General features: G+C 41.6%; 1 protein-coding gene across 6 annotated transcripts in view; it reads left to right on the forward strand.

Annotated features, from left to right (window-relative positions):
• The window catches only part of RNF38 (ring finger protein 38), a 153,358-nt gene that overhangs the window by 41,720 nt on the left and 87,311 nt on the right, over nt 1-24,327 (forward strand). For 5 of the 6 annotated variants that reach the window (XM_054500038.2, XM_054500039.2, XM_054500040.2 and 2 more), the window contains exon 2: nt 22,552-22,622. The exons of the other annotated variant lie outside the window; for it this stretch is intronic. In XM_054500038.2, the coding sequence (XP_054356013.1) occupies nt 22,552-22,622 (71 nt within the window). The remainder of the gene's footprint in view (nt 1-22,551; nt 22,623-24,327) is intronic. 6 annotated transcript variants of the gene reach the window in all.

The raw sequence follows: 24,327 nt of genomic DNA on the forward strand, positions 1-24,327 counted from the left end.
TTCAAGCGATTCTCCTGCCTCAGCTTCCCAAGTAGCTGGGAATACAGGCACCTGCCACCACACCCAGCTATTTTTTTTTTTTTTTTTTTTTTTGTATTTTTGGTAGAGACGGGTTTCACCACATTGGCCAGGTTGGTCTCAAACTCCTGACCTCAAGTGATCCACCTACCTCGGCCTCCCAAAGTGCTGGGATTACAAGCATGAGCCACCATGCCTGGCTTTTTTTTTTTTTTTTTTTTTTTTTTTTTTTTTTTTTTTTTGAGGCAGAGTCTCGCTCTGTTGCCCAGGCTGGAGTGCAGTGGTGCAATCTCGGCTCACTGCAACCTCTGCCTCCTGGGTTCAAGTGATTCTCCTGCCTCAGCATCCTGTGTAGCTGGGATTACAGGCAGGGGCCATCATGCCTGGCTGACTTTCTGTGTTTTTAGTAGAGATGGGGTTTCATCACGTTGCCCAGGCTGGTCTCAAACTCCTGACCTCAAGTGATCCTTCTGCCTCAGCTTCCCAAAGTGTTGGGATTACAGGCGTGAGCCACGGCGCCTGGGCTGATGTGTATTTCAACTTAATAATGTGTTTTCAGATTTAATTTGTACTTTAATGAAAGAAACAGTTGTTTCCAAACCATTCCCTTGTCCCAAATTTTCTTGTGCAGGAAGCACAGGGGAGAAAAAAGCATCTCATGTAAACTGTTGTACTGAATTTCTGTTGTCCTCAACTCTTACAGATGGTTGGGAGAATCCTTGCTGTTTATATGAGTGCTTCATATTAACTAGTTTCCTTCAAACTCCAGGAACAGAAACTAACCCTTTTTGTGATACAAATCAGTGTAACATTCCCAGAGTTTGTACTTGAGGGGCCAGAATTCTTAGCAGAGGGCTGCTGGCATAGTTAACACTTGGGCAGGGCTAAGTCACTGGGAAACTGCCTGACATGATCAGAGGTTCAGGTGTGCTCATGAACCACACAGAACAGCCTGAGAGTGTAGCACATCACAAAGCTTGGTGGACTTCCCTGTGTAAGAGCCAAAACTTTGTTTAAGAGGTGGGAAAGATGGAAGACAAGCACTGGATTCAAGCAGAATGCACGTGGGAGAACAAAACAACTCAGGGACTAAGTGCTACGCTGTGTGGCAACAGCTCTGAAGTTCCACATCAGGGTGAATCGTTTGAGCCTGATAGTTGAAAGGGAGAAGAATCTGAATACATTTTTCCCTAGGCTGTCATTTCAGGTGACAGGTTAAAGCTGTGGTGTTTTGTGACACCTTACGGTGTCTTGTGGCACTCCTTGATATCAGCTGGCAATTTGAAGTAGTAGATTGAAAAACTGGAGTAAGGAGTTGTCGGCTGGCTTTTCAGAGAGCTGCATGCCTCCTTACTTTAGAGGAGTCTTTTACCAGCTAGTTCTCTCTCCCCTTCACCATCCTCCAGTGGTTCTGGCTTATGGTTTGATTCCCCTGTCTTAGCATGGACTGTTTCACTCTCTCTCATCCCAACTCCAATTTATTCATAAGCATCTCTATACCCGTGTGGGTTCCATTGCTTTCATACATATGGTGACCAGTTATCCAAACTCAAATGGTGTAGAAGGTCTGATGAAGGAATTTAGTTGTAAAATTATTAATATGAAAAAGAATGCAAGAAATAAGTAATGATTGAAAAGAAAAACATGAAATCATACTGTCTCAAGATTGGGGGCACATGGCCACAAAATCTACTTTGTATGACTCTTGTCTTTATCCTTACCATGTTCAACTTCTCTGCTACGTTCAAATTTTCCCAGAAAGCATTTCATGATCAACTTCATTCTACCTGGATTTTTTTCTGTTCTTTGGTTCCAGTACTTGCTATTTATTGCTGATAGGTTGTCTGTAAGTGCGTACCTTCTCTGTCATTCTAGAGTGGAAGCATCATGTCACAACAGACTGTCCCATCGCAAAAGACGGTGAAGTGTCACCCTTGTGGATGCTGAACCCCAGTGGGGCTCCAGGTGTTCTGGGTCCCCTAGCATAGTCCAGGAGATCTGAGCCTTTGTAGTTTATGCAGGATTTGTTTGGGTCTGAGGGATAATGGATTAACCAGAATCTCTGGTGATCACGGATGGGTCTCAAAAAAAAAAAAAAGAGAATGGCTCTTAAAGCTGCAGTATGAAACTATTTTAAATTTTCAGGTTACTAAAGAGCACTAACGGCATTTTATTTGAGAGGTGTGGTATTCCCTTATTTATTCAAATCTTTTTTTGAGACAGGGTTTTCACTCCTGTCACCCAGGTTGGAGTGCAGTGGTGCGATCTCAGATCACTGCAACCTCTGCCTGCTGGATTCAAGTGATTTTCCCACCTCAGCCTCCCAAGTAGCTGGGACTACAGGTGTGCACCACCACTTCTGGCTACTTTTTGTATTTTTGGTAGAGATGGGTTTTCAGTATGTTGGTCAGGCTGGTCTCAAACTCCTGACCTCAAATGATCTGCCTGCTTTGACCTCCCAAAGTGCTGGGATTACAGGCATGAGCCATCACACCTGGCCTTTGTCTTGATTTTTAATTGAACTTCCTATTAATCACTCTTCTTTTTTTTCTTCAGCTTTTAAGTTCCAGGGTACAAGTGCAGGAAATGCAGGTTTGTTACATAGGTAAACGTGTGACTTGGTGGTTTGCAGCACAGATTAACCCATCACTTTGGTATTAAGCCCAGCATTCATTAGCTGTTCTTCCTGATGCTCTCCCATCCCCCAACCCTCATTTTTTTTTTCTTGAAACCCTTTGCCTTTGGTTTCAGTGAACTGTTCTATCCTGACCATTCACTGTCCTTTTTTTAAATTACTTCTTTTCAGGTGCTTTTGTGGCTTTTTCTTTGTCCATGTCCTAAATCAAGAATGGCTAGCTGACTGTCAAATCTTGTTTGCAGATGTTTTATTGGCCCTCAGAGTGTTTTGAAAACATTATTGTAGTTGCTAACAATAAAAATATTTAAAATCTGAATGTGTGGCCTTTTTGGGGAGAAGATGTCCTGGCTGTACTTGGGTGGCCATTTTCCTGTGGCAGTGATCATTAGAGCTGCTCTTCTGGGAGGGGAACATGCTGGCTCCAGCCTGCTTGGTTCTGTCAAGTGACTTCACTCCTTCATTAGCCAAAAGTTGACTGTAGTTAATTTTGTCTCTGTACATTTCAATTTGCAACACCTGTCTTCTGTGTATATTCACCAGGTTCTTATCCGTAACCTCCTGTTTTCTCTCCACTCGCTCTCCCTGAGCATTTCTGTTCCCATTAGTCATGGAAACCAGATGGATGAGTCTGTTTACCATCCTATTTTTTTCAGTTCAATGGTTATGCCTGCCTTTCAGCGTTTAAGTTCATTTCTTTTTTGCATTTTAATTACATTCTTTTTGTTGCTTTCTGGTCTATATGGTTTGATGGCTTGAAATAATTTTCCAGCATTGAATGTTAGTTAAGTCTTTATTTGTAGTGATTCCTAATTGTCATTTTGTCATTTGAGTCTTCTGTGTCCCAACAACTGAGTGGTTGTTGTATTGTGCATATAAATAATATAAAGATAGAATTGCTTTGTTTTTCCTTTTTAATGTAAATATATAGCATTGACATTTTTCTCACTCTTGCAACTTTCAGCCATTGCTTTAATATCTTCATGTGAAAATCGGTCTTTGAGGTTTATGCTATTTTTCCCTATAGCCCCTTTTTGCCGTCTTCTTCTAAAGCTCTAGGCACAGACATTTCTCTCATCCTACACCCCTCAGTTCATCAGAGATTTTATTATCTGGCTCCCAGTGTTGCTGTCCCCACTCCAAGTCTTGCCATCACTATGCCTGTGGACAATCCATTTAATATTTCACTTTCTAGGAGCTTAATCTATGTGGAGATAACAAACATATTAAAAACAGTGTGATACTTAAAAATAACGTTTTAAGGCATCCATAGAAGTGGCATAAGCCTGTGTTTGAAACAAAGCCGTAACTGGGGGATGGACACCTCTTTTCTCCTAGGGTCACATTTCCATGTGGAGGGACATCACTGTGTGATTCCCCTGGCTTCTCTTTGCCCAGAGGAGGACTTACTAATCTCATTGAAGAATTTGGGTGAGAAACTAGGCAGGGCTTAGGAGCCAGCCACTTGTAGCCTATTCTTGGAAGCTGCAAATTTTCCAGAAACCGATCTCTATGTGGGTAGGCCTATGGTTTTCCAACTGCTACTGTTATTGGGTGAGCGAATTGCTCAATTCCAGGATGCAATTTTAGGAAACCCATTGTTTTTGTGTCTTTAATTTTTTTTTTTTTTTTTTTTTTTTTTGAGATGGAGTCTCACTCTGTCACCAGGCTAGAGTGCAATAGCACGATCTCGACTCACTGCAACCTCTGCTTTCCAGGTTCAAGTGATTGTCCTTCCTCAGCCTCCCGAGTAGCTGGGACTATAGGGCGTGGCACCACACCCGGCTAATTTTTGTATTTTTAATAGAGATGGGGTTTCATCATGTTAACCCGGATGGTCTCGATCTCCTGACCTCATGATCCGCCCGCCTCGGCCTCCCAAAGTGCTGGGATTACAGGCGTGAGCCACTGCGCCTGGCAGGTGTCTTTAATTTTTAATGTATTTTTAAAATATGAGCTTTATAATAAAGCTGACAGTTTGGTCACTATCTGACTTTTTTGGTCATATTTCTCCCTTATTCCGGAAATGAGTGGGTAGGTGGATGGAGTGAAGGGATTTTATTTAGTGAACCCCCAAGCTCCAATAGTAGTTAGTCATTGCTAAAAGTTCATAGGGGAGATGATACCATCTAGCTTTTTTGAGGCTTGAGTTGGATATTGAGGGATGGCAGAATTGAGGTAGAGTTTTAAAGATGGGTCTAATAGTATGAGAACATTCAGTCAGATTACGGTGAGTTCAAAGAACAGGAAATTGACAGCCAGTTTGAGCTAAGGCTTTGGCAAGAGTTGGTAGTGATGAGATTAGGAAGATTGGAATGCCTGATGGACAGATTTGACTTCCCCCCCACCCCCGCTTATAAGTAGGAGGAAGCTATTGATGGTTCCTATGTAGGGGAATGACAAGGTTAAACTGATGTATTCAGAAAGAATTATCATTCGTGTCTAAGAGTAGGCTAATATTCAATGATAATAAATGGGTTTATAATCTAATGTTCACTGTAAATCAGTTTGGAAGTACAAATGCCTTAATATACTAGAAAATACTCTTTCTTAGAAGTTGTCATTCCTTAAATAGCTGTGATTTCTTTGAACAGAAGGTCAATTCCCAGGCTAATTTAGATGGACTTGAGGTGTCATAGAGCAATAGTATTAACTTCCCAAAGCAAGCCTTTTTGAAAGAGGTGCACAAGTTGTTGTTTTTAATTGAGGAGTATGTACATGAATGCATCTTAGACCTTTGTAGTGTTTGGTGAAATCCATCCTAGGTGATATTATAATCAGTATTTTAAAAGATTTGGGGCCAGGCACAGTGGCTCATGCCTGTAATCCCAGCACTTGGGAGGCCGAGCTGGGTGGATCACGAGGTCAGGAGTTCAAGACCAGCCCAGCCAGTGTGGTGAAACCCCGCTCTACTAAAAATAGAAAAATTAGCCAGCATGGTGGCTCATGCCTGTAATCCCAGCTCCTCAGGAGGCCGAGGCAGGAGAATCGTGTGAACCTGGGAGGCGGAGGTTGCAGTGAGCTGAGATCTTGCCATTGCACTCTAGCCTGGGTGACAGAGTGAGACTCCATCAAAAAAAAAAAAAAAATTGGTAATTTAGTAACCCGGAACAGATCAAAAGCCTGCAAAATGAAATTATGTAAATTTTATCTTTCACTTAGCTGACATTCTTGGAGAGTTTGTGTTGCATATAAATAGCTAAGGTCACAATAAGTGTCTGCTGGGATGGACAAAGGCCTTTTTGTAACCTTAGTACATTACAAAGTAGAAAAGGGTATGTTCTTTTCCTTGGAGCTTTTTCTTTCTCATCTTTTCTTCTAACACCCTTTTTCCTACCAGGACCCTACTCTCCTACTCCATAGTCACTGTGGGGGTTAAAGGAGCCAGGCTCAACTTAGCCTTGACTGTATTAGATTGTCAGGCAGGTGGAGTAAAAATGTGTCTGCCCATGGAGTTTTCAAGACTGTCAGACCATGAGGCATTTGGGGGGAAAAAAAGTGTTGCATAGGAAGGTTAAAACTGACCTCGTGATCCACCCAGCTCGGCCTCCCAAAGTATCTGAGATTATGTAAGTGCCTTGTATGAATAATTTTCATTTTACTGGTGGTTTTTTCCTTTTGTTATTGGTTTTTAATTTAGCAGATAGTGCTTAATATTGTAGAAGATGCAAACAATACGAAATAGATCAATGTGTCCTCAGTTCCATTGTCCTTTTCAAGGATAATTACTGTGAGCGGTTTGTATGTATTTCTAGTCTGTATGTTTAGATAACAGGGCCTTGTTTATTGTTCTGCAGCTTGCTTTTTTTTCCCACTTAACAATATATTTTGGTAACTTTTCCATGTCAATAACTTTTTCTTTTCTTTTTTTTTTTTTTTTTTGAGATGGAGTTTCACTCTTGTTGCCCAGGCTGGAGTGCAATGGCACAATCTTGGTTCACTGCAACCTTTGCCTCCCAGGTTCAAGTGATTATCCTGCCTCAGCCTCCCTAGTAGCTGAGAATACAGGCACCTGCCATCACACCCGGCTAATTTTGTATTTTTAGTAGAGACTGGGTTTTGACATTTGGTCAGGCTCCTGACCTCAGGTGATCCACCCATCTCCCAAAGTGCTGGGATTACAGGTTACAGGCGTGAGCCACTGCGCCCTGCCAGTTTTTCTTTTTTTGAGACAGAGTCTTGCTGTGTCGCCCAGGCTGTAGTGTAGTGGCATGATCTCAGCTCACTGCAACCTCTACCTCCCAGATTCAGGCGATTCTCCTGCTTCAGCCTCCCAAATACCTGGGATTACGGGCACGAGCCACCATACCTGGCTAATTTTTGTATTTTTAGTAGAGACAGGGTTTCACCATGTTGGCCAGGCTGGCCTCGAACTCCTGACCTCAAGTGATCTGCCCACCTTAGCTTCCCAAAGTGCTGGGATTACAGGCATGAGCCACAGTGCCTGGCCCATGTCAGTAACTTTAAGGCAGGCTGTATAATAAATAGTATATAGATATCAATGGATACCAATAAAATTTTCTCAGTTACAAATTATGCCAGACAAATTTGTGGTGATTTGGAGAAAGGAGATTGGTACTTTTAGCATTTTCTATTGATAAATGTTTTTTTTTTTGGAGACAGAGTCTCACTCTGCTGCCCAGGCTGGAGTACAGTGATATAATCTCGGCTCACTACAACCTCCACCTCCCAGGTTCAAGGGATTTCTCTAGTAGCTGGGACTAAAGGTGTGTGCCACCATGCCCGGCTAATTTTTGTGTTTTTAGTAAGAGACGGGGTTTTGCCATGTTGGTCAGGCTAGTCTTTAACTCCTGACCTCTAGTGATCCTCCCACCTCAGCCTCCCGAAGTGCTGGGATTACAGACGTGAGCCACCATGCCTGGCTATTTTCTATTGATATAGGAATAACCACTTATTAACCATTTTCTGTGTCACAGTGCTGTGTTCTTTACATACGTCATATAAGCTTCACAGCAACCTCATGTCATAGGTGCCACACCTGTTTGAAGGTAAGGAAAAAAAAAATGAGGGTCACTTGTTCAAGATCTGAGGTTTCACAGCCAGTGAATAGAAGGACAAGGATTAAAACTCAAGCCTGTCTTACTGCAAAATCTTTTTCTTTTTCACATCTCACATCTAGGTCTACATATACTATTAGCAAGTGAAATGTTTTTCCTGCCAGTGATGTTAGAATTAGCTTGAATATAATTTTTGTGTTCTGTTTCAAAAAATCACTTCTTGTTTATTTGAATTCAGTAGTCCCCTCCCACCCCGCCCTCATTGCTTTTCATGCATAGCTCTATTCTGCATAGATCCGAAGTATGATAATATGAGGTGGCCCCTGTGGCTTATTTTAACCTCTTCTTCTAGTTTGTGAGAGTAGAGAGCACTTACTATAAATGTGTGTTTAGCAGTACTCAAGGCTGAGAGAAATCTCTGATAATAGTTCTTAAGCTCTAATGTCCATGTTGTAAAATTTTTTGCCCCATGTATTGTTTGCCCTTCTCTAGGCCCCTAGCTCTCTAAGGTAGTGAGAGGAGGAGAGAGGACATCTCTTCCCAAACAGGGGAAGATGTCAAGTCTCTCACCTATTCAGCTGGGTAAGAGGAGATTCTTTCTTTCAGGTAGAAATAGCATTGTCATCCCACTCCCTTTTTAGCTTTGCATAAGTAAATGCCTGAGTGTGCTAACCTATCTAGGTCTGTTCAGCACTGTGAAAGCTTTGCGATTGTAGACAAAAACACTGAATGTACTGAAACTCTTCTGCTTGTAGATGTGTGTTGGGATAAGATGTGGAGGGAGGAATCTTGAATATTTTAGAACAGGGTTTTCCAATCTTTTGGCTTCCCTGGGCCACATTGGAAGAAGAAGAATTGTCTTGGGGCACACATAAAATACACTAACACTAACGATTGCTGATGAGCTTTAAAAAAAAAAATCACAAAAAAAGTCTTAATGTTTTAAGAAAGTTTATGAATTTGTGTTGGGCTGCATTCAAAGCCTTCCTGGGCTGCATGCAGCCCATGGGCCACGGGTTGGACAAGCTTATTTAGAGTATTGGATCTACCTTTTGAGAATCCTGGACTACTTTGACGGTCTGATAAAAAGCAACACCCTTGGCTGGACATGGTGGCTCACTCCTGTAATCCCAGCACTTTGGGAAACTGAGACGGGAGGATCTCTTGAGCCCAGAAGTTGAGAGACCAGCCTGGGCAACATAGACCCTATCTCTGCAAAAAATAAAAAATTAGCTGAGCCTGGTAGCACACACTTGTAGTCCCAGCTACTGGAGAGGCTGAGGCTGGAAGATTGATTGAGCCCAGGAGGTTGAGGCTGCAGTGAGCTGTGATTGCGCCACTGCACTGCATCGTGGGCTACAGAGTGAGACTCAGTGTCAAAGAACCCAAAACAACCAACATCCTCTACAGAAAAATGGTACATTCATGCCTACAAACCTTTTTGTAAAATTTCTTAGGCTTCACAGACTCCTGCCTAAGAATTAGCATTGGCTACTATATCATTCTTCTTCCTCCTCTTTTAAGACCTACCTCTTAAGACTTTTCCTCCGTCTTTAATAGACTCACTGAATTGCCTTGCACTTGCAGTCTGAAGTAAACTGTCTTGACAAGTTACTTTAGGGTTATTAGCTGAACATTTAGGTTTTGTTTCCCTTCCTAAGTTGAAAGCTGCTTAAAAATAAGGACCATATTTTGTTGATTTTTGTCCTCCTTGTCAGCACCTAGCTCAGCCTGTCAGCTAGTAGTATTGATTTGTCTGCTCTTTTTTTTTTTTTTTTTATTTCAACCTTGCTTCTTCTATAAATTTGTCTGATCTGACTTTCCTTCTTTGTTTTTTAGAATGTTGTCCTTAGAAAGCTTTGAGCTCAGGTGAAAATGATTTGTTTCCTAGATGGAAGGTAACATTTTACAACCAGTGATGTGGGACTAATTTTAGGTGAGATACCCAGTAACTATAACTGACCAAGCTATGTAGATTTTTCCTCTGAGTTGGTTTACTTATATTAGGCTCACTTGCATCATCTTCATAAAGAACCAAGAATTGATGAGAAGATATTTTAGTTGTAAGATATGTTGAGACAAAACCAAATGCATTGTATGACTGGTCTGATGTTGGTTGGGGAGTGGCATCTTTGATAGTAAGATTGACACATGAATTCTCTCCCTGGTCCTGCCACTGCAGCCCAAGTGGCCTTGTTAAGCAGCCACTCATCATATCCTATTTGCCTCCTCAAATGTTTATCTGCATAGGAATAGCTAAGAGGGAAAAAGGAAGGGTCTGACCTTTGGCTTCTCTGGTGGTAGAAAACTGCCTTCTCTGTTTTAGAACTAGGAAGTCAGAAAACAGCTTTCAAAGATTACTGACCCTGGTTGCCATGGCAAAACTAAAGGATGGATGATTATCCATTTTATATTACTTATACTTGTGTTCCCATTCTTTTTTTTTTTTTTGAGGAGTCTCGCTCTGTCGCCCGTGCTGGGGTGCAGTGGTGCTATCTGGGCTCACTGCAAGCTCCGCCTCCCGGGTCCACGCCATTCTTCTGCCTCAGCCTCCCAAGTAGCTGAGACTACAAGGCGCCTGCCATCACACCCGGCTAATGTTTTGTATTTTTAGTAGAGACGGGGTTTCACCATGTTAGCCAAGATTGTCTCGATCTCCTGACCTCATGATCCGCCTGCCTTGGCCTCCCAAAGTGTTGGGATTACAGGTGTGAGCCACTGCACCCAGCCACGATTGTAAGTGTTTCTTACTATTGCATCTGTAAGTTATATATTTTCCACAAATAATAGAAGGAAAATGGGTATAAATGAATCTAATATGATAATCTAGACTATGCTATATGAGTCTGTCATTACTATTTTAATAATAGGCAGTTATCTTTCAGAAAAGGAGCTGAATGGCTAAGCTCTTTCTAAACTGAATTGAAGTCTCTTCTTGTTTGGATTATCACTGTTTAATGTCAGCTTTCCCATTGAGATCATTTGACTTCCCTAGATATTTTTGCAATGCGCTTTCTCAATATTTTACTTTTCTACCCACTCTTTACGTTCTTGGCATCTCCCTTACCAAAACATCCTGCTACAACTTAATTTTGATAAAAGCCTAATTTGAATGAAAGATTTATCTATAAACTTCGTTACACAACTGTGAATATACACGCAGAGTCTATCCTTAATATTAGGTGCCTATAGCTTCATATAGGAAGCTTAACATTTAAATGAATTGTTTTGCCATTTTGAAACAAGTGCTTTTTTAGGAAGTAAAAATCTATAGGTTCTCATGGATACAAAAAGAGTTGCAAAGAACTGGATTAGGTTTGTGGTGTATAAAAACTCCATTCAGAGTCCGGGCGCGGTGGTTCATGCCTGTACTCCCAGCACTTTGGGAGGCTGAGGCGGGCGGATCACGAGGTCAGGATATCGAGACCATCCCGGCTAACCCCGTCTCTACAAAAAATACAAAAAATTAGCCGGGCGTCGTGGCAGGCGCTAGTAGTCCCAGCTACTCGGGAGGCTGAGGCAGGAGAATGACGTGAACCCGGGAGGCGGAGCTTGCAGTGAGCCGAGATTGCGCCACTGCACTCCAGCCACTCCAGCCTGGGCGACAGAGCGAGACTCCATCTCAAAAAAAAAAAAACAAAAAAACCTCCATTCAGTAAGGCCAAGGCATGTTCAATGTCTTTGAACATTTAAGAACCAGTACTGATCATTAACTATTGTTTTTTCAAATTCAGTTTCTCCCTCTAAATGATGCCTGTTATTCAAACAACTATATTGACTTCACAGAATAATATAAATTATTAGAGTAAATTTCTACCTAATTTTTACTTTTTGTTTTGGAATACAAATAATTCTTAGGTATAGGTCACATCTCATTTAAAAATTACTACTCTCGTGTTTGCCTTGCATTTCAACTTGGCACCCTCAAGTATGTTTAAGAATCTGCTTCATATTATAACCACTGTAATTTAGAGTAAGACCAATCTCTTTTCTAAAGTTTATTTTTTAAATAGGTAATATATTCGCATGGTTCAAAATTTTAAAAATAGGAAAAAGCATACAGTGAAAAGACTTTCTTTGATGGCTGTCCTGCTTCGTTGTTCTCCCTAGACTTAGAGACAGTGTGATCAGTTTCTATACATCTGTACCTCCGCCAGCCCCCACTTTTTTCCACAGTGGTGGCCCACTATGCTGTTCCACACATTGCTTTGTTTCTGTGACAGTATATAGTGGAGCTTATTCTTTATCAGTACATAAAGAGCTTCCTCTTCCCACCCACCCTCCACTTATAGTTGCAGAGTATTCTCTTATTGGTGGTCATTTAAACCTTTAAAATAATTGATTTTACTCATTCTGTTGAGCAAATATTGATTACCTGCTATGTGCCAGGCACTATTCTTTCCACTTGGGATATAATGTATAAGGCAAGGGAATTTCCTGCCCTCATGGAGCCAGTTCTAATCTTGAGAGGCATGCAATAAACCGTGATGCATAATTTGTACACACATCAGTTTGAGGGCCAAGTATATTTGTGAGATGCACTTTTAGGATTGGAATATCTGGTTTAAAAGTTACATGTAGGCTGGGCACGGTGGCTTATGCCCGTAATCCCAGCACTTTGGGAGGCTGAGATGGGCGGATCACCTGAGGTCAGGAGTTTGAGACCAGCTTGACCAACATGGAAAAACCCCATCTTTACTAAAAATACAAAATTAGCCAGGCATGCCTGGTGGCACATGCATGTAATCCCAGCTACCTGGGAGGCTAAGGCAGGAGAATCGCTTGAACCCGGGAGGCGGAGGTTGTGGTGAGCCAAGATGGCGCCATTGCACTCCAGCCTGGGCAACAAGAGTGAAACTCCATCTCAAAAAATAAAAGTCCTCCCCCTCTTCCTCCTGTGCCCTCCTCCTCTTCCTCCTGAGCCCTCCCCCTCCTCCTCCTGAGCCCTCTCCCTCCCCCTCCCCTCCCCTCCCCTCCCCCTCCCCTCCCCTCCCCTCCCCTCCCCCTCCCCCTCCCCCTCCCCCTCCCCTCCCCTCCCCCTCCCCTCCCCTCCCCTCCCCCTCCCCTCCCCTCCCCTCCCCCTCCCCCTCCCCTCCCCTCCCCCTCCTCCTCCCCTCCCCTCCCCCTCCTCCTCCCCTCCCCTCCCCCTCCTCCTCCCCTCCCCTCTCCTCCTCCTCCCCTCCCCCTCCCCTCCCCTCCCTCTCCCCCTCCCGCTCCCCTCCCCTCCCCTCCCTCCTCCCCTCCCCTTTCTCAGACAGAGTCTTGCTCTGTTGGCAAGCTGGAGTGCAGTGGTATGATCTCGGCTCACTATAATCTCCGCCTCCCAGGTTCAAGCCATTCTCCTGCCTCAGCCTCCCAAGTAGCTGGGATTATGGGCACGTGCCACCACGCCCAGCTAATTTTTGTATTTTTAGTAGAGATGGGGTTTCACCATGTTGGCCAGGATGGTCTCCATCTCCTTACCTTGTGATCCACCTGCCTCGGCCTCCCTAAGTCTGGGATTACAGGCATGAGCCACCGTGCCTGGCCTAAAAGTTATATGTATTTTTCACTGAGTCAGTTAACTGCCAAATTACTCTTTTTAGAAGATGTACTAATTTATATATCTACTACTAGCAATGTTTGAGAGCCTGTTTTTTTCATACCTTCTCCAATATAGTGTGTTATCAAACTTCTTGCTTTTTATTGATTTGGTGGGTGACAAGGTGTCATTTTTACTTTAATTTTTCTTTTGAGAAAAGTTTAACATTTGTATATATCCAAAGTCATTTATATTTTCTTTTTCTTTTTTTTTTTTTTTTGAGGCAAAGTCTCACTCTGTTTCCCAAGCTGGAGTGTAGTGGCACAGTCTCGGCTTACTACAACTTCCGCCTCGCAGGTTCAACCAGTTCTCCTGCCTCAGCCTCTGGAGTAGCTAGGATTACAGGTGTCCACCATGATGCCTGGTCTCGAATTCCTGATCTCAAGTGATCTGCCCATCTTGGCTTCCCAAAGTGCTGGGATTACAGGCGTGAGCACTGTGCCCGGCCCTATGTTTTCTTTTTTAAAAATTTTTAAATTTTAATTTTTGTGGGTACCTAGTAGGTATATATATTTATGGGGGTACATGAGATATTTTGATACAGGCATACAATGCCTAATAATCACATTAGGGTAAGGGGGGGTATCCATCACCTCAAGCATTTATCCTTTGTGTTACAATCCAGTTATACTGTTTTTAGTTATTTTAGAATGTATAATTAAACTTATGTTGACTATAGTCACCCTGTTGTGCTATCAAATACTAGATCTTGCTCATTTATTTTTTTTGTACCCATTAACCATCCTTACTTCCCCCACCCAGCCCCTCCTCTACCCTCCCCAGCCTCTGGTAGCTATCATTCTTCTCTCATCTCCACTGTGAATATCAATCTTTCCTCTATGCTAGAAATCACAGCAGCAATTTACCTTCTCATCTTATTTAATAGTTAGGGAAGATATTAGAGATTTCAGGTTTCTTAGCCTAGAGATTTAAATTCCTATAGGTACTAAATTGTAAAATAAGTGTGTTATGTTTAGTTATCATAAATGGTAATAGTGAAAATAATAGTTATAATAAATAGTAATAAATAGTGATGACTCATGCTTACCATATGTGTAACTGGCATTTTCTCCTGAATGGCTGAAATAGTATTTCTTTGTTTTTTTGTTTTGTTTTTGTTGTTGTTTGATTTTTGAGTCTCACTGTGTCTCCAGGCTGGATCTTGGCTCACTGCAGCCTCTTACTCCTGGGTTCAAGTGATTCTGCTGCTTCAGCCTCCCGAGTAAGTGGGACTGCAGGCGCACACCACCACGCCCAGCTAATTTTTGTATTTTTAGTAGAGACAGGGTTTCACCATGTTGGCCAGGATGGTCTCGATCTCTTGACCTCGTGATCCACCCGCCTGCCTCTGCCTCCCAAAGCGCTGGGATTACAGGCGTGAGCCACCGCGCCTGGCCAATAGTATTTCTTTGAATTTTACCCTTGTCTCTTGTAAAATGGGAAGTTATGAGTGGATAAGAAAGTTAATACTCGGCTAGGCGCAGTGGCTTACGCCTGTAATGCCAGCACTTTGGGACGCCAAAGCAGGTGGATCACGAGGTCTGGTGTTCCAGACCAGCCTGGCCAACACGGTGAAACCCCGTTTCCACTAAAAACACAAAAATTAGCCAGGCATAATGGCACACCCCTGTAATCCCAGCTACTTGGGAGGCTGAGGTAGGAGAATCACTTGAACCTGGGAGGCAGAGGTTGCAGTAAGCCGAGATCGTGCCATTGCACTCCAGCCTGTGCAATAGAGTGAGACTCTGTCTCAAAAAAAAAAAAAAAAAAAAAGTTAATACCCAGATTAATATTAAGCCATGGGAGAATACGAAGGAAATTAGATTATTTATCTCACAACTCAAGGAGTGGACCACTGTGATAATGTGATGTAATAAAAAATATATATTTGTTCTTCATCCCTAATTCCTGGCACAGAGGTCCTAAAACCCTAGGAATTTCCTGAGTGATTGGGGTGAGAGGAACGTCTTAATTTGTAATTAGCTCCTTTCAGCTATACCTGAGTTTCTGCTAATGAAGTGAGTCTTGGTGGGCCCCTTGACAGTTTCTAGATGAGGGCTGGTGGTTGCCAAAGGAACCAGTCATGCAATTTGAGTGTTGGAACTTTCAACCCAGCATCCCTCCAGAGAGAGGAGAGGGGCTGGAGACTGAGTTCAGTTACCAATGGCCAGTGATTTTTATCAGTCATGCCTACCTAAGGAAATCTCCATAAGAATCCTAAATAATAGAGTTTGGAGAGCTTCTGGGTTGGTGAAGACATTGAGGTGCTGGGAGGATGGTGTGCCTAAAAAGGGCATGGAAGCTCTGCCCATTCCCCTTTCCTCCATATCTTAACCCCATGCGCCTCTTTCATTGGCTGTTCATCTTTAACCTTTATAGTAAACCAGTAAACAAAAGTGCGGTCTTGTGCCACATAATGGTGTTTTTGTCAAAGAGGGACTACGTATATGACTGGTCCCCTGAGATTATAATACTGTATTTTTACCGTACCTTTTCTATGTTTAGATGTATTTTGATACACAAATACCATTGTGTTGCAGTTGCCTACAGTATTCAGTACAGTAACGTGTGCTATACAGGTTTGTGCTCTAGGGGCAGTAGGTTATATCCTGTTGTCTAAGTATTCCGTATAGCCTAACTCTCTGGTATGATGTTCGCACAATGATTCAGTTACCTAACCATGCATTTCTCAGAATGTATTCTCATCATTAAGCGATGCATGACTATAGATGTTTCCTTGAGTTTTATGAGCCATTGTAGCAAATTATTGAATCAGAAGAAGGGGTGATGGGAACCTCTGATTTGTAGCCAAACTGACAAAAGTTGTGGTTAGCCTGAGGACCCACTACTTGCAATTGGCATCTGAAGTGGGAGGCAGTCTTGTGGGACTGAGCCCTTTACCTTTGGGGTCTACATTAACTATGGGTAGTTAGTGTTAGAATTATAGGATGTTCAACTGATGTCCGTGGAGAACTGAAGGATTGCTTGGTGTGGACAACTCATAAATTGTGTACCAGAAATGTTGTGAGAGTATAGAAAAGCCATGTTGGTTTTTTTTTTTTTTTTTAATCCTCATTAAGGCCAGATTTTTGTTTGGATTCGGAATGTCTGAATTCTCTTTATCTCTCCTCAAGAAGAATAAGGAGATGCTCTGGAAGTCCTCTGAAGTCCTCATATTTCCATTCAAATGGAAAAATACAAAGTAGAACGGGTCCTTTTACTACTAGCCTCTCATTAACACACAAGAAAATCAATCAAATCAGACATTTCCTTCTTGGTCCTCTTATATCCCCCACACATATTCTTTAATTTCTTTCCTCTGGCTCTTTCTCTTCTTTATCTCCTTCATTAACTACCTCTTTCCTCCAATACATTTCAGTATTTAAAAAATTTTAAGGCCAGGCACGGTGGCTCATGCCTGTAATCCCAGCACTTTGGGAGGCCAAGGTGGGTGGATCACCTGAAGTCAGGAGTTCAAGACCAGCCTGACGAACATGGCAAAACCCGTCTCTACTAAATACAAAAAATTAGCCAGGCGTGGTGGCGCACACCTGTAATTCCAGCTACTTGGGAGTCTGAGGCAGGAGAATCGCTTGAACCTGGGAGGCGGAGGTTGTAGTGAGCCGAGATCGCACCATTGCACTCCAGCCTGGGCAACAAGAGCGAAACTCTGTCTCAAAATTAAAAAAAAAAAAAAAAATAATAATAATAATAATAATTCTTGGCCTTCTGCTTTTCTCTGATTACACCTTCTCTTTAGGAGGTCTTATCTATTTCTGGAATTTCAGTGACCATCCTCTTGATAAAAACACAAAATACTGCATAATTATGTTGGAGGACTGGGTGAGAGTAGGGTAGGAGGGGTGGAATAGTTTAGTTATCTGATGATAGTATGCTAGAAATTCAATAAACAATTTATAAAATTAATAACCAAGAAATAGTCATATAAAGTATATTATAGTTGGCCCTCTATGTCTGCAGGTTCCACATCCTTGGGTTTAGCCAACTGCATGGAAAATATCAGGAAAAATAAACAATAAAAACAACAATACTACAATTAAAAAAATGAGTAAAACTGTAGCACAATTACTGTTTATTAATTAATTAATTAATTTATTTTTTCTTGAGACAGAATCTTGCTCTGTCGCCCAGGCTGGAGTGCAGTGGCGGGATCTCAGCTCACTGCAACCTCTGCCTCCTGGGTACAAACAATTCTCCTGCCTCAGCCTTCTGAGTAGCTGGGATTACAGGTGCCCGCCACCATGCGCTGCTAATTTTTGTATTTTTAATAGAGGCAGGGTTTCATCTTGTTGGCCAGGCTGGTCTCAAACTGGCTGGTCTCAAACTCCTGACTTCGTGATCCTCCCACCTCGGCCTCCCAAAGTGCTGGGATTACAGGCGTGAGCCACTGTGTCTTATATAACATTACATTGTATTAGGTACTACAAGTAGTCTAGAGATGATTTAAAGTTTATGAGAGTATGTACATAGGTTTTATGCAAATACTAAGCCATTTTATATAAAGGGCTTGAGCATCTGCAGAGTTTGGTATCCATCGGGGGTCCTGGGACCAATCTCCCTCAGATACGAGAGGACCATTGTCTTCAATACTGGAGGGAATGCCTGTAAGATTTGGGGAATATTTGCCTCTGGGAAGGGAGATTAGGGATAGGGAAGAAGGCAATGGGATTCTTTATTCATCATAATCCATTTCATTCTTTTTTTACTTTTTAAGCTTATGTACACGTTACTATTAAAATTTATTTAAAAGTTAGAGCATACGGGTATTTCACAGAATTATTGGCAAAGAAATGCATCTTTGTAGAATTGGTTAAAATAAAATTCATGAAGAGCAGGGACCTTGTGTTATTTATTCCTATGTTCCCAGTGTCTAGGGTAGACTTGACATGTAGCGAGGGCTTGATAAATACTTATTTAATGAATTAAGCAATTGCAGAAATGAAATTTCTGGAGTGGGAGTGAGATTAGAGTCTTCAGGATGGCAGGCAAATGCTCTCTACTGGGCTGTAAGCTCCATAGAGCTAGGGGCCTTGCTTGCTTTTTGCTTTGTCTTGTGTACATATGTCTGGTACATACTGAGTAGATAGTAAATGCTCAGGGCTGTCTTTAGAATGGACCATTCAAGAAATATAGCCCTGAATGTAAGAAGAGAGATCACTTCCCCCAGCTGTGTCTTGTTACATTTATTCAGTTGTCATATGTCCCTTGCTTCACTTGGTTGGTTTCTTTGTTAGGCCTAAGGTCAGAATAATGCTGTTACTCAAAGTCTTTATGTATTAAGTAAACTTTTTAAGTATGGCCTTCTTTGAACAAAACTTGATGTATGTTATGGCCTCTACGGAGATCATAAAGATGACCAAGGCTCAGTCTCTGACTCTAAAAACATGTGGTCGTGGTCCAGCAGGGAAAATTTAATTTATACATACATATAGATATGGGGGGGGGTGTGTGTGTGTATACACACAAACACACTGTTGATGTAAACAGTAGTTGTACTACAGTTTTATCCTTTTTTTTTTTTTTTTTTTTGAGACAGAGTCTTGCTCTGTCGCCCAGGCTGGAGTGCAGTGGCGTGATCTCATCCCACTGCAACCTCCGCCTCCCGGGTTCAAGTAATTCTGCCTCAGCGTCTTGAGTAGCTGGGATTACAGGTGCGTGCCACCACACCCGGCTAATTTTTTGTATTTTTAGTAGAGACAGGCTTTCACCGTGTTAGCCAGGATGGTCTCCATCTCCTGACCTCGTGATCCGCCTGCCTCCGCCTCCCAGAGTGCTGGGACTACAGGCATGAGCCACTGCGCCTGGCCTCATTTTTTTATTGTAGTGTAAGGCCTGCCTTAGTCTCTTCAGGCTGCTATAATCAATACCATAGTCTAGGTGGCTTATAAACAACAGAAATTTATTTCTCACAGTTCTAGAAGCTGAGAAATTTGTCCGGGTGCAGTGGCTAACGCCTGTAATCTCAGTACTTTGGGAAGCCAAGGTGGGCGGATCACCAGAGGTCGGGAGTTTGAGACCAGCCTGACCAACATGGAGACACCCTGTCTCTACTAAAAATACAAACTTAGCCAGGCATGGTGGTGCATACCTGTAATCCCAGCTACTCGGGAGGCTGAGACAGGATAATCGCTTGAACCCGGGGGGTGGAGGTTTCGGTGAGCCAAGATCGCACCACCGCCCTCCAGCATGGGCAACAAGAGTGAAACTGCCTCAAATAAATTAATAGATAAGTAAGTAGGTAGGTAGGTAGGTAGGTAGGTAGGTAGACAGACAGATAGACAGACAGACAGACAGACAGATAGATAGACAGAGGCTGGGAAATTCAAGATCAAGGAACCCAGATTCATTATGGCGAGGGCCTGCTTCCTGGTACATAGAGTGCCTTTTTGCTGTGTCCTCACAAGGCAAAAGGGTGAGGGATTCTTTGGGGCCGAATTTATAAGGATACTGATCCCATTCATGAAGGCTCTCTGCCTTCATAACCTAATCACCTTCCAAACACCCCACCTCCAAATACCCTTACATTTGGGATTAGGTTTCAACATAGGAATTTTGATAACAAGGGCTAAGCAGCTTGTACAAGAGAAAGGAGGAAGAGGTCATTAAATCTCATTGGGGCCTGTAGGTGGAGGGACTGATGGAAGTGTAGACTAGGAAAGGGAGGGAGAAATCAGGAAGGCTTCATTTCCTTTCTTCCCTTTTTCCTTTTTATCTTTTAAAAACTTTTTCTCTTTTTTATTTCTTTTCTCTCATGCTTTTTTTTTGCAATTACTTAGTACTTGCCATGAGTCAGGAAATGTGCTGCATGCTGGAGGATGAAAAGATAAATTAGGGAGCCTATGATGTGGCTGGAGAGACAGACATGTTACCTCTTCCCCTTCCTCCTCAAAAAATGAAGGTGATGAAACAGCTCTAGCAAAAAAAATTGAGGACTTAGGTAATGTCTCACAGGCAAATCACAGCCCTGATGTGAATAGAAGTGTTAATTGTAGTACCATTTCTTGAATTGCTGTGTGCCAGGCACTGTGCTATGAGCTTTTTCATACATCTAACTTTAATATCTCTCAGAACAGCTCTATAAATTACCTATATATAAGTAGATGATAATATTCTTATTTTACAGATGAGGAAGGCATATGATTTGTTAAGTGACTTACCCAAGTTCACATAGTCTGTAAATTCCTGAATTGTATTGAAGTCTGACTCCAAAGTTCATTCTACTCAAAAAATGCCAGAGGAACTGTAATATATTGCTGGTGGAATTATAAATGATACAGTCAGTTTGGAAAACAGTTTGGCAGTTCCTCAAAAGGTTGAATAGAGAGATCAAGTGACCCAACAAGAGAAATGAAAATAAACCTTCACACAAAAACTTATAAATGGATGTCAAAACAGCATTAGTCATAATATTTCCAAAGTGAAACAAAATGTGGTATATCCATATACTGGAATATTATTTAGCCATAGAAAGGAATGAATTGGTACGCGGTTCAGTGTGGATGAACCTTGCAAACATTATAGTAGGTGAATGAACCTGATTACAAAGACCACGTTTTATGATTCTGTTTATATGAAATGTCCAGAATTGGCAAATACACAGAAGTTGGAGTAGTGGTTGTCAGTGTCTCAGGGAAGAGATAAATGGGCTTGAGGTTTCTCTTTAGGGTGGTGAAAATGTCCTAAAATTGTGATGATGGTTGTAAAACTTTGTGAATATACTAAAAAAAAATTGAATTGTATACTTTAAATAATAATTGTGTAGTATGTGAATTGTGTCTCACTAATTTTGTTTAAAACAAGACAAAACAAAACAAATCTGATTCTGAAAGAGAATTTTCTGCTCTACATATCTAGAAGTATCAGTAAGCTCTTACTGTAATAGTAAATAAGCAGGTGATCCTCACTTACAGTCTTTAGCCTCATGTTACTTAACATCTTCCCAACATTAATAATATCTTAAAATGTACTGTCTGAGGCCGGGTGCGGTGGCTCATGCCTGCAATCCTAGCACTTTGGGAGGCCAAGGCGGGCAGATCACGAGGTCAGGAGTTCGAGACCAGCCTGACCAACATGGCGAAACCCCGTCTCTACTAAAAATACAAAAATTAGCTGGGTGTGGTTGCGTGTGCCTGTAATCCCAGCTCCTCAGGAGGGGTTTTGTTAGCCTTTGGTCCACAGTCATGTGTGCTTTTTATTTCTGACTTCATGTTTAGTATCTTCTTTCAGAAGGTTTTTCTTACTCCAAGATTATTTTCATTTTCATTTTTTTTTTTTTTTGAAACAAGGTCTCACTCATGCAGGCTGGAGTGCAGTGGCACGATCTCGGCTCACTGCAACCTCTTGTTTCCCGGGTTTAAGTGATTCTCCTTCCTCAGCCTCCCTATTAGCTGGGATTACAGGGGTGCGCCACCACGCATGGCTAATTTTTGTATTTTTAGTAGAGACGGGGTTTCACCATGTTGGCCAGCTTGGTCTCAAATTCCTAACCTCGGGTGATCCACCTGCCCTGGCCTCCCAAAGTGCTGGGATTACAGGCCTGAGCCACTGCGCCTGGCCTCTAAGATTATTTTAAAAATTTAACATTTTTGTCTAAAACTGGCCTCATTTTTTACATTACATAGATCTTTGACTCACCATTTTGTTTATGGTATGAAGTACAAACCAAAACTTTTAAAAATGGGTAATCCGTTGTTCCAATCACTTGTTGAATAGTTTGTGTTTTTATTGGTTAGAAATGTAACTATTATTAAAGAGCAGTTGTTATTGGAAGGTAGTTTTTAAAATTTACAAATGGGTATATTTTGTATGCATTTAAAGTAATAAAAACATTTAAAGTGTTATGTGATTGTAGATTAGATTGTTTCTTATATGTTTAGAATTTATAGGACCAGTTTTTTCTCAAAGCGTGTGTAGTCTGAAAAGCAATGTAATATTTTTCCTCATAAATAAGAGTTTGCCTTATTGAAGGCTTGTGTTTATGTAGGTAATCTTACTTTGAAAGCAGACCACTCAGTCTAGTAGAAAGAGGGGGAATTAGCGGTTTGAATAATGGAGTTGTAGTTTTAGACCTGCCACTCCCTGACTGCTCCTTTGTGTGGGTCAGCCTCTCTGTGTTTTGTTTTCCTCTGTTAAAATGCATGAATAATAATCCCCACAGTGTCTACTTATATGAGTATTTTATTAGATGGGATCATGGATATAAAAGCACTTTTAATTGGTAAAGCAGTTTAAATGTAAGGAATTACTGCATCTTAACCTTTCCTCCCTTTTTCTTGTAGGTAGTGTTGGTGCTTCTTTTCAGTGCCAGTCCATCCATCACGACCACATTTGTCATGATGACAGTGACAAGGTGAGGTTCGTGTTGATGTCTGCCATGGTGAAAATGCATGCCAAACTTACGTTGCTGGATTCTCTTGCATAATTCTGGGCCTAGGGCAAGAAGAGTGTGATTTGTGGGGACACATTGTTGAGACGCTGAGGGCCTTGCTGGTTTGTGTGTCAAATTATTGACTGCTCCAGGAAACCTAAGGCTAATTCCTCAACCCGAGGTGGGTTGGACTTTTGATCAGCACTCCACTTTCCTACCTATGCCTCTGTCCCCACTGTGGTGCTTCCTCTTCTGCACAGCCTGAATGGATTATCTTAATATATGAACGTGTTTCAGCGGTTGATAGCTATCTCAGCAACTCATGTTGGAAATATCTTGGACATTACATTTTGGTTCACTTTTGGCATTAATTGCATTGAATTATGTTTTCTTCTTATACTTTACCTTCAAAACATTTTTTTGGCTCTGTTTACAAAGGCCAATTTAGATATTGGGGATTGTCAGTTGAATCGATCTGGTTCATACACAAGAAGTCTACTTTGGGCCTGATATGTATACATTTTAAATTATGTCCAAACTATTGGTGGTGGTTTCATTGTGTTTTTTGCTTTTGTTCTTTTTATCTCTAAAGAAACCTGGTCTCTAGGGGGGGCTTTTCAATACTCATCAGTACCCTTGACGGCCCAGCCCTTGCAGTAAATATTTCTGTGGGCTGGGCGTTTGGAACATCTGGCTGCCGATCTGGACGGACTTAAATTTAGTCTTTTTCACCATCAATTTCTAGTGGCTTCCCTCCCATTTCCTGTGTGTTATATACAGGAATCTATCACTCCCTTGGTAGTTTCCAGTGCAGACCAATCTAAGCAGTCTTTTTCTCTGCTGTTTTGATCAAGATCCTCCTCTCTCATTGTGTTGGAGCTGGATCAAGAAGTTGGTTGATAATTGGGATTTTCCAAATGGTTTCTTTGTTCTGTTTGTTGGTCTCTGTCTTTGTGAGCTTTGTTCAGACTGATTTCACTCTCTTTACAGAGAGTGGTAGCTCGTAGCATTCCAGAGTCTCCTTTATTATTGTACCAATCAAGAGGCATGAGTTTCATTTTTAACTTCTTTCAAAGGCAAGCCACTGAAAGAGACTTCTAGAATATATAGTTGGCTACAGAAAATTTTGTATACTACAGATTTTAGAAATGAGCATTTGAAATTAAGAGTGATGATAGAGGGAGAAGGCAAAATCATTTTAGGTTACTAATGTTACAAGTGATTGTGCTTCATAATTATGAAGGTGCTTTTGGGTTAAATTTTTTTTCTTCTGCTAAGTGTGTTATGCTACTATCCATTTGTTCGTTTATGGTATAGAAGCCAGACCGCCCTCCGGATTGTCTCCAGACCTTAGATTCTGAAGATAAGCTTTTTGTCTACCTTTGCCAGGTACTTCCTGTCACCCCTTAAAATGTTTTTGTTTTCTAATTTATTAATCTTTTCTATAGCTGATTTTGTGCTTTTGAGACAGGAGATTTTTCTGGAAATATGGGAGAGAAAAGGGAAGAGAAGTTTAAGGAATATTATTAAGGAACAGGAGATCAGCAGATTAAAGAACTGTCTGAAACGACTCTCCTTTCTTCCTACCTACCATGTATATATTGATTGTTTCCTAAATGGAAATGGAGAAAATGGATTAGGGTCTCTTGACTATGTATTTAGAATTTATTCAACTCATTCAGTCAGC

This window comes from Pongo pygmaeus, chromosome 13 (assembly GCF_028885625.2).
Source record: "Pongo pygmaeus isolate AG05252 chromosome 13, NHGRI_mPonPyg2-v2.0_pri, whole genome shotgun sequence".
NCBI lineage: Eukaryota > Metazoa > Chordata > Mammalia > Primates > Hominidae > Pongo > Pongo pygmaeus.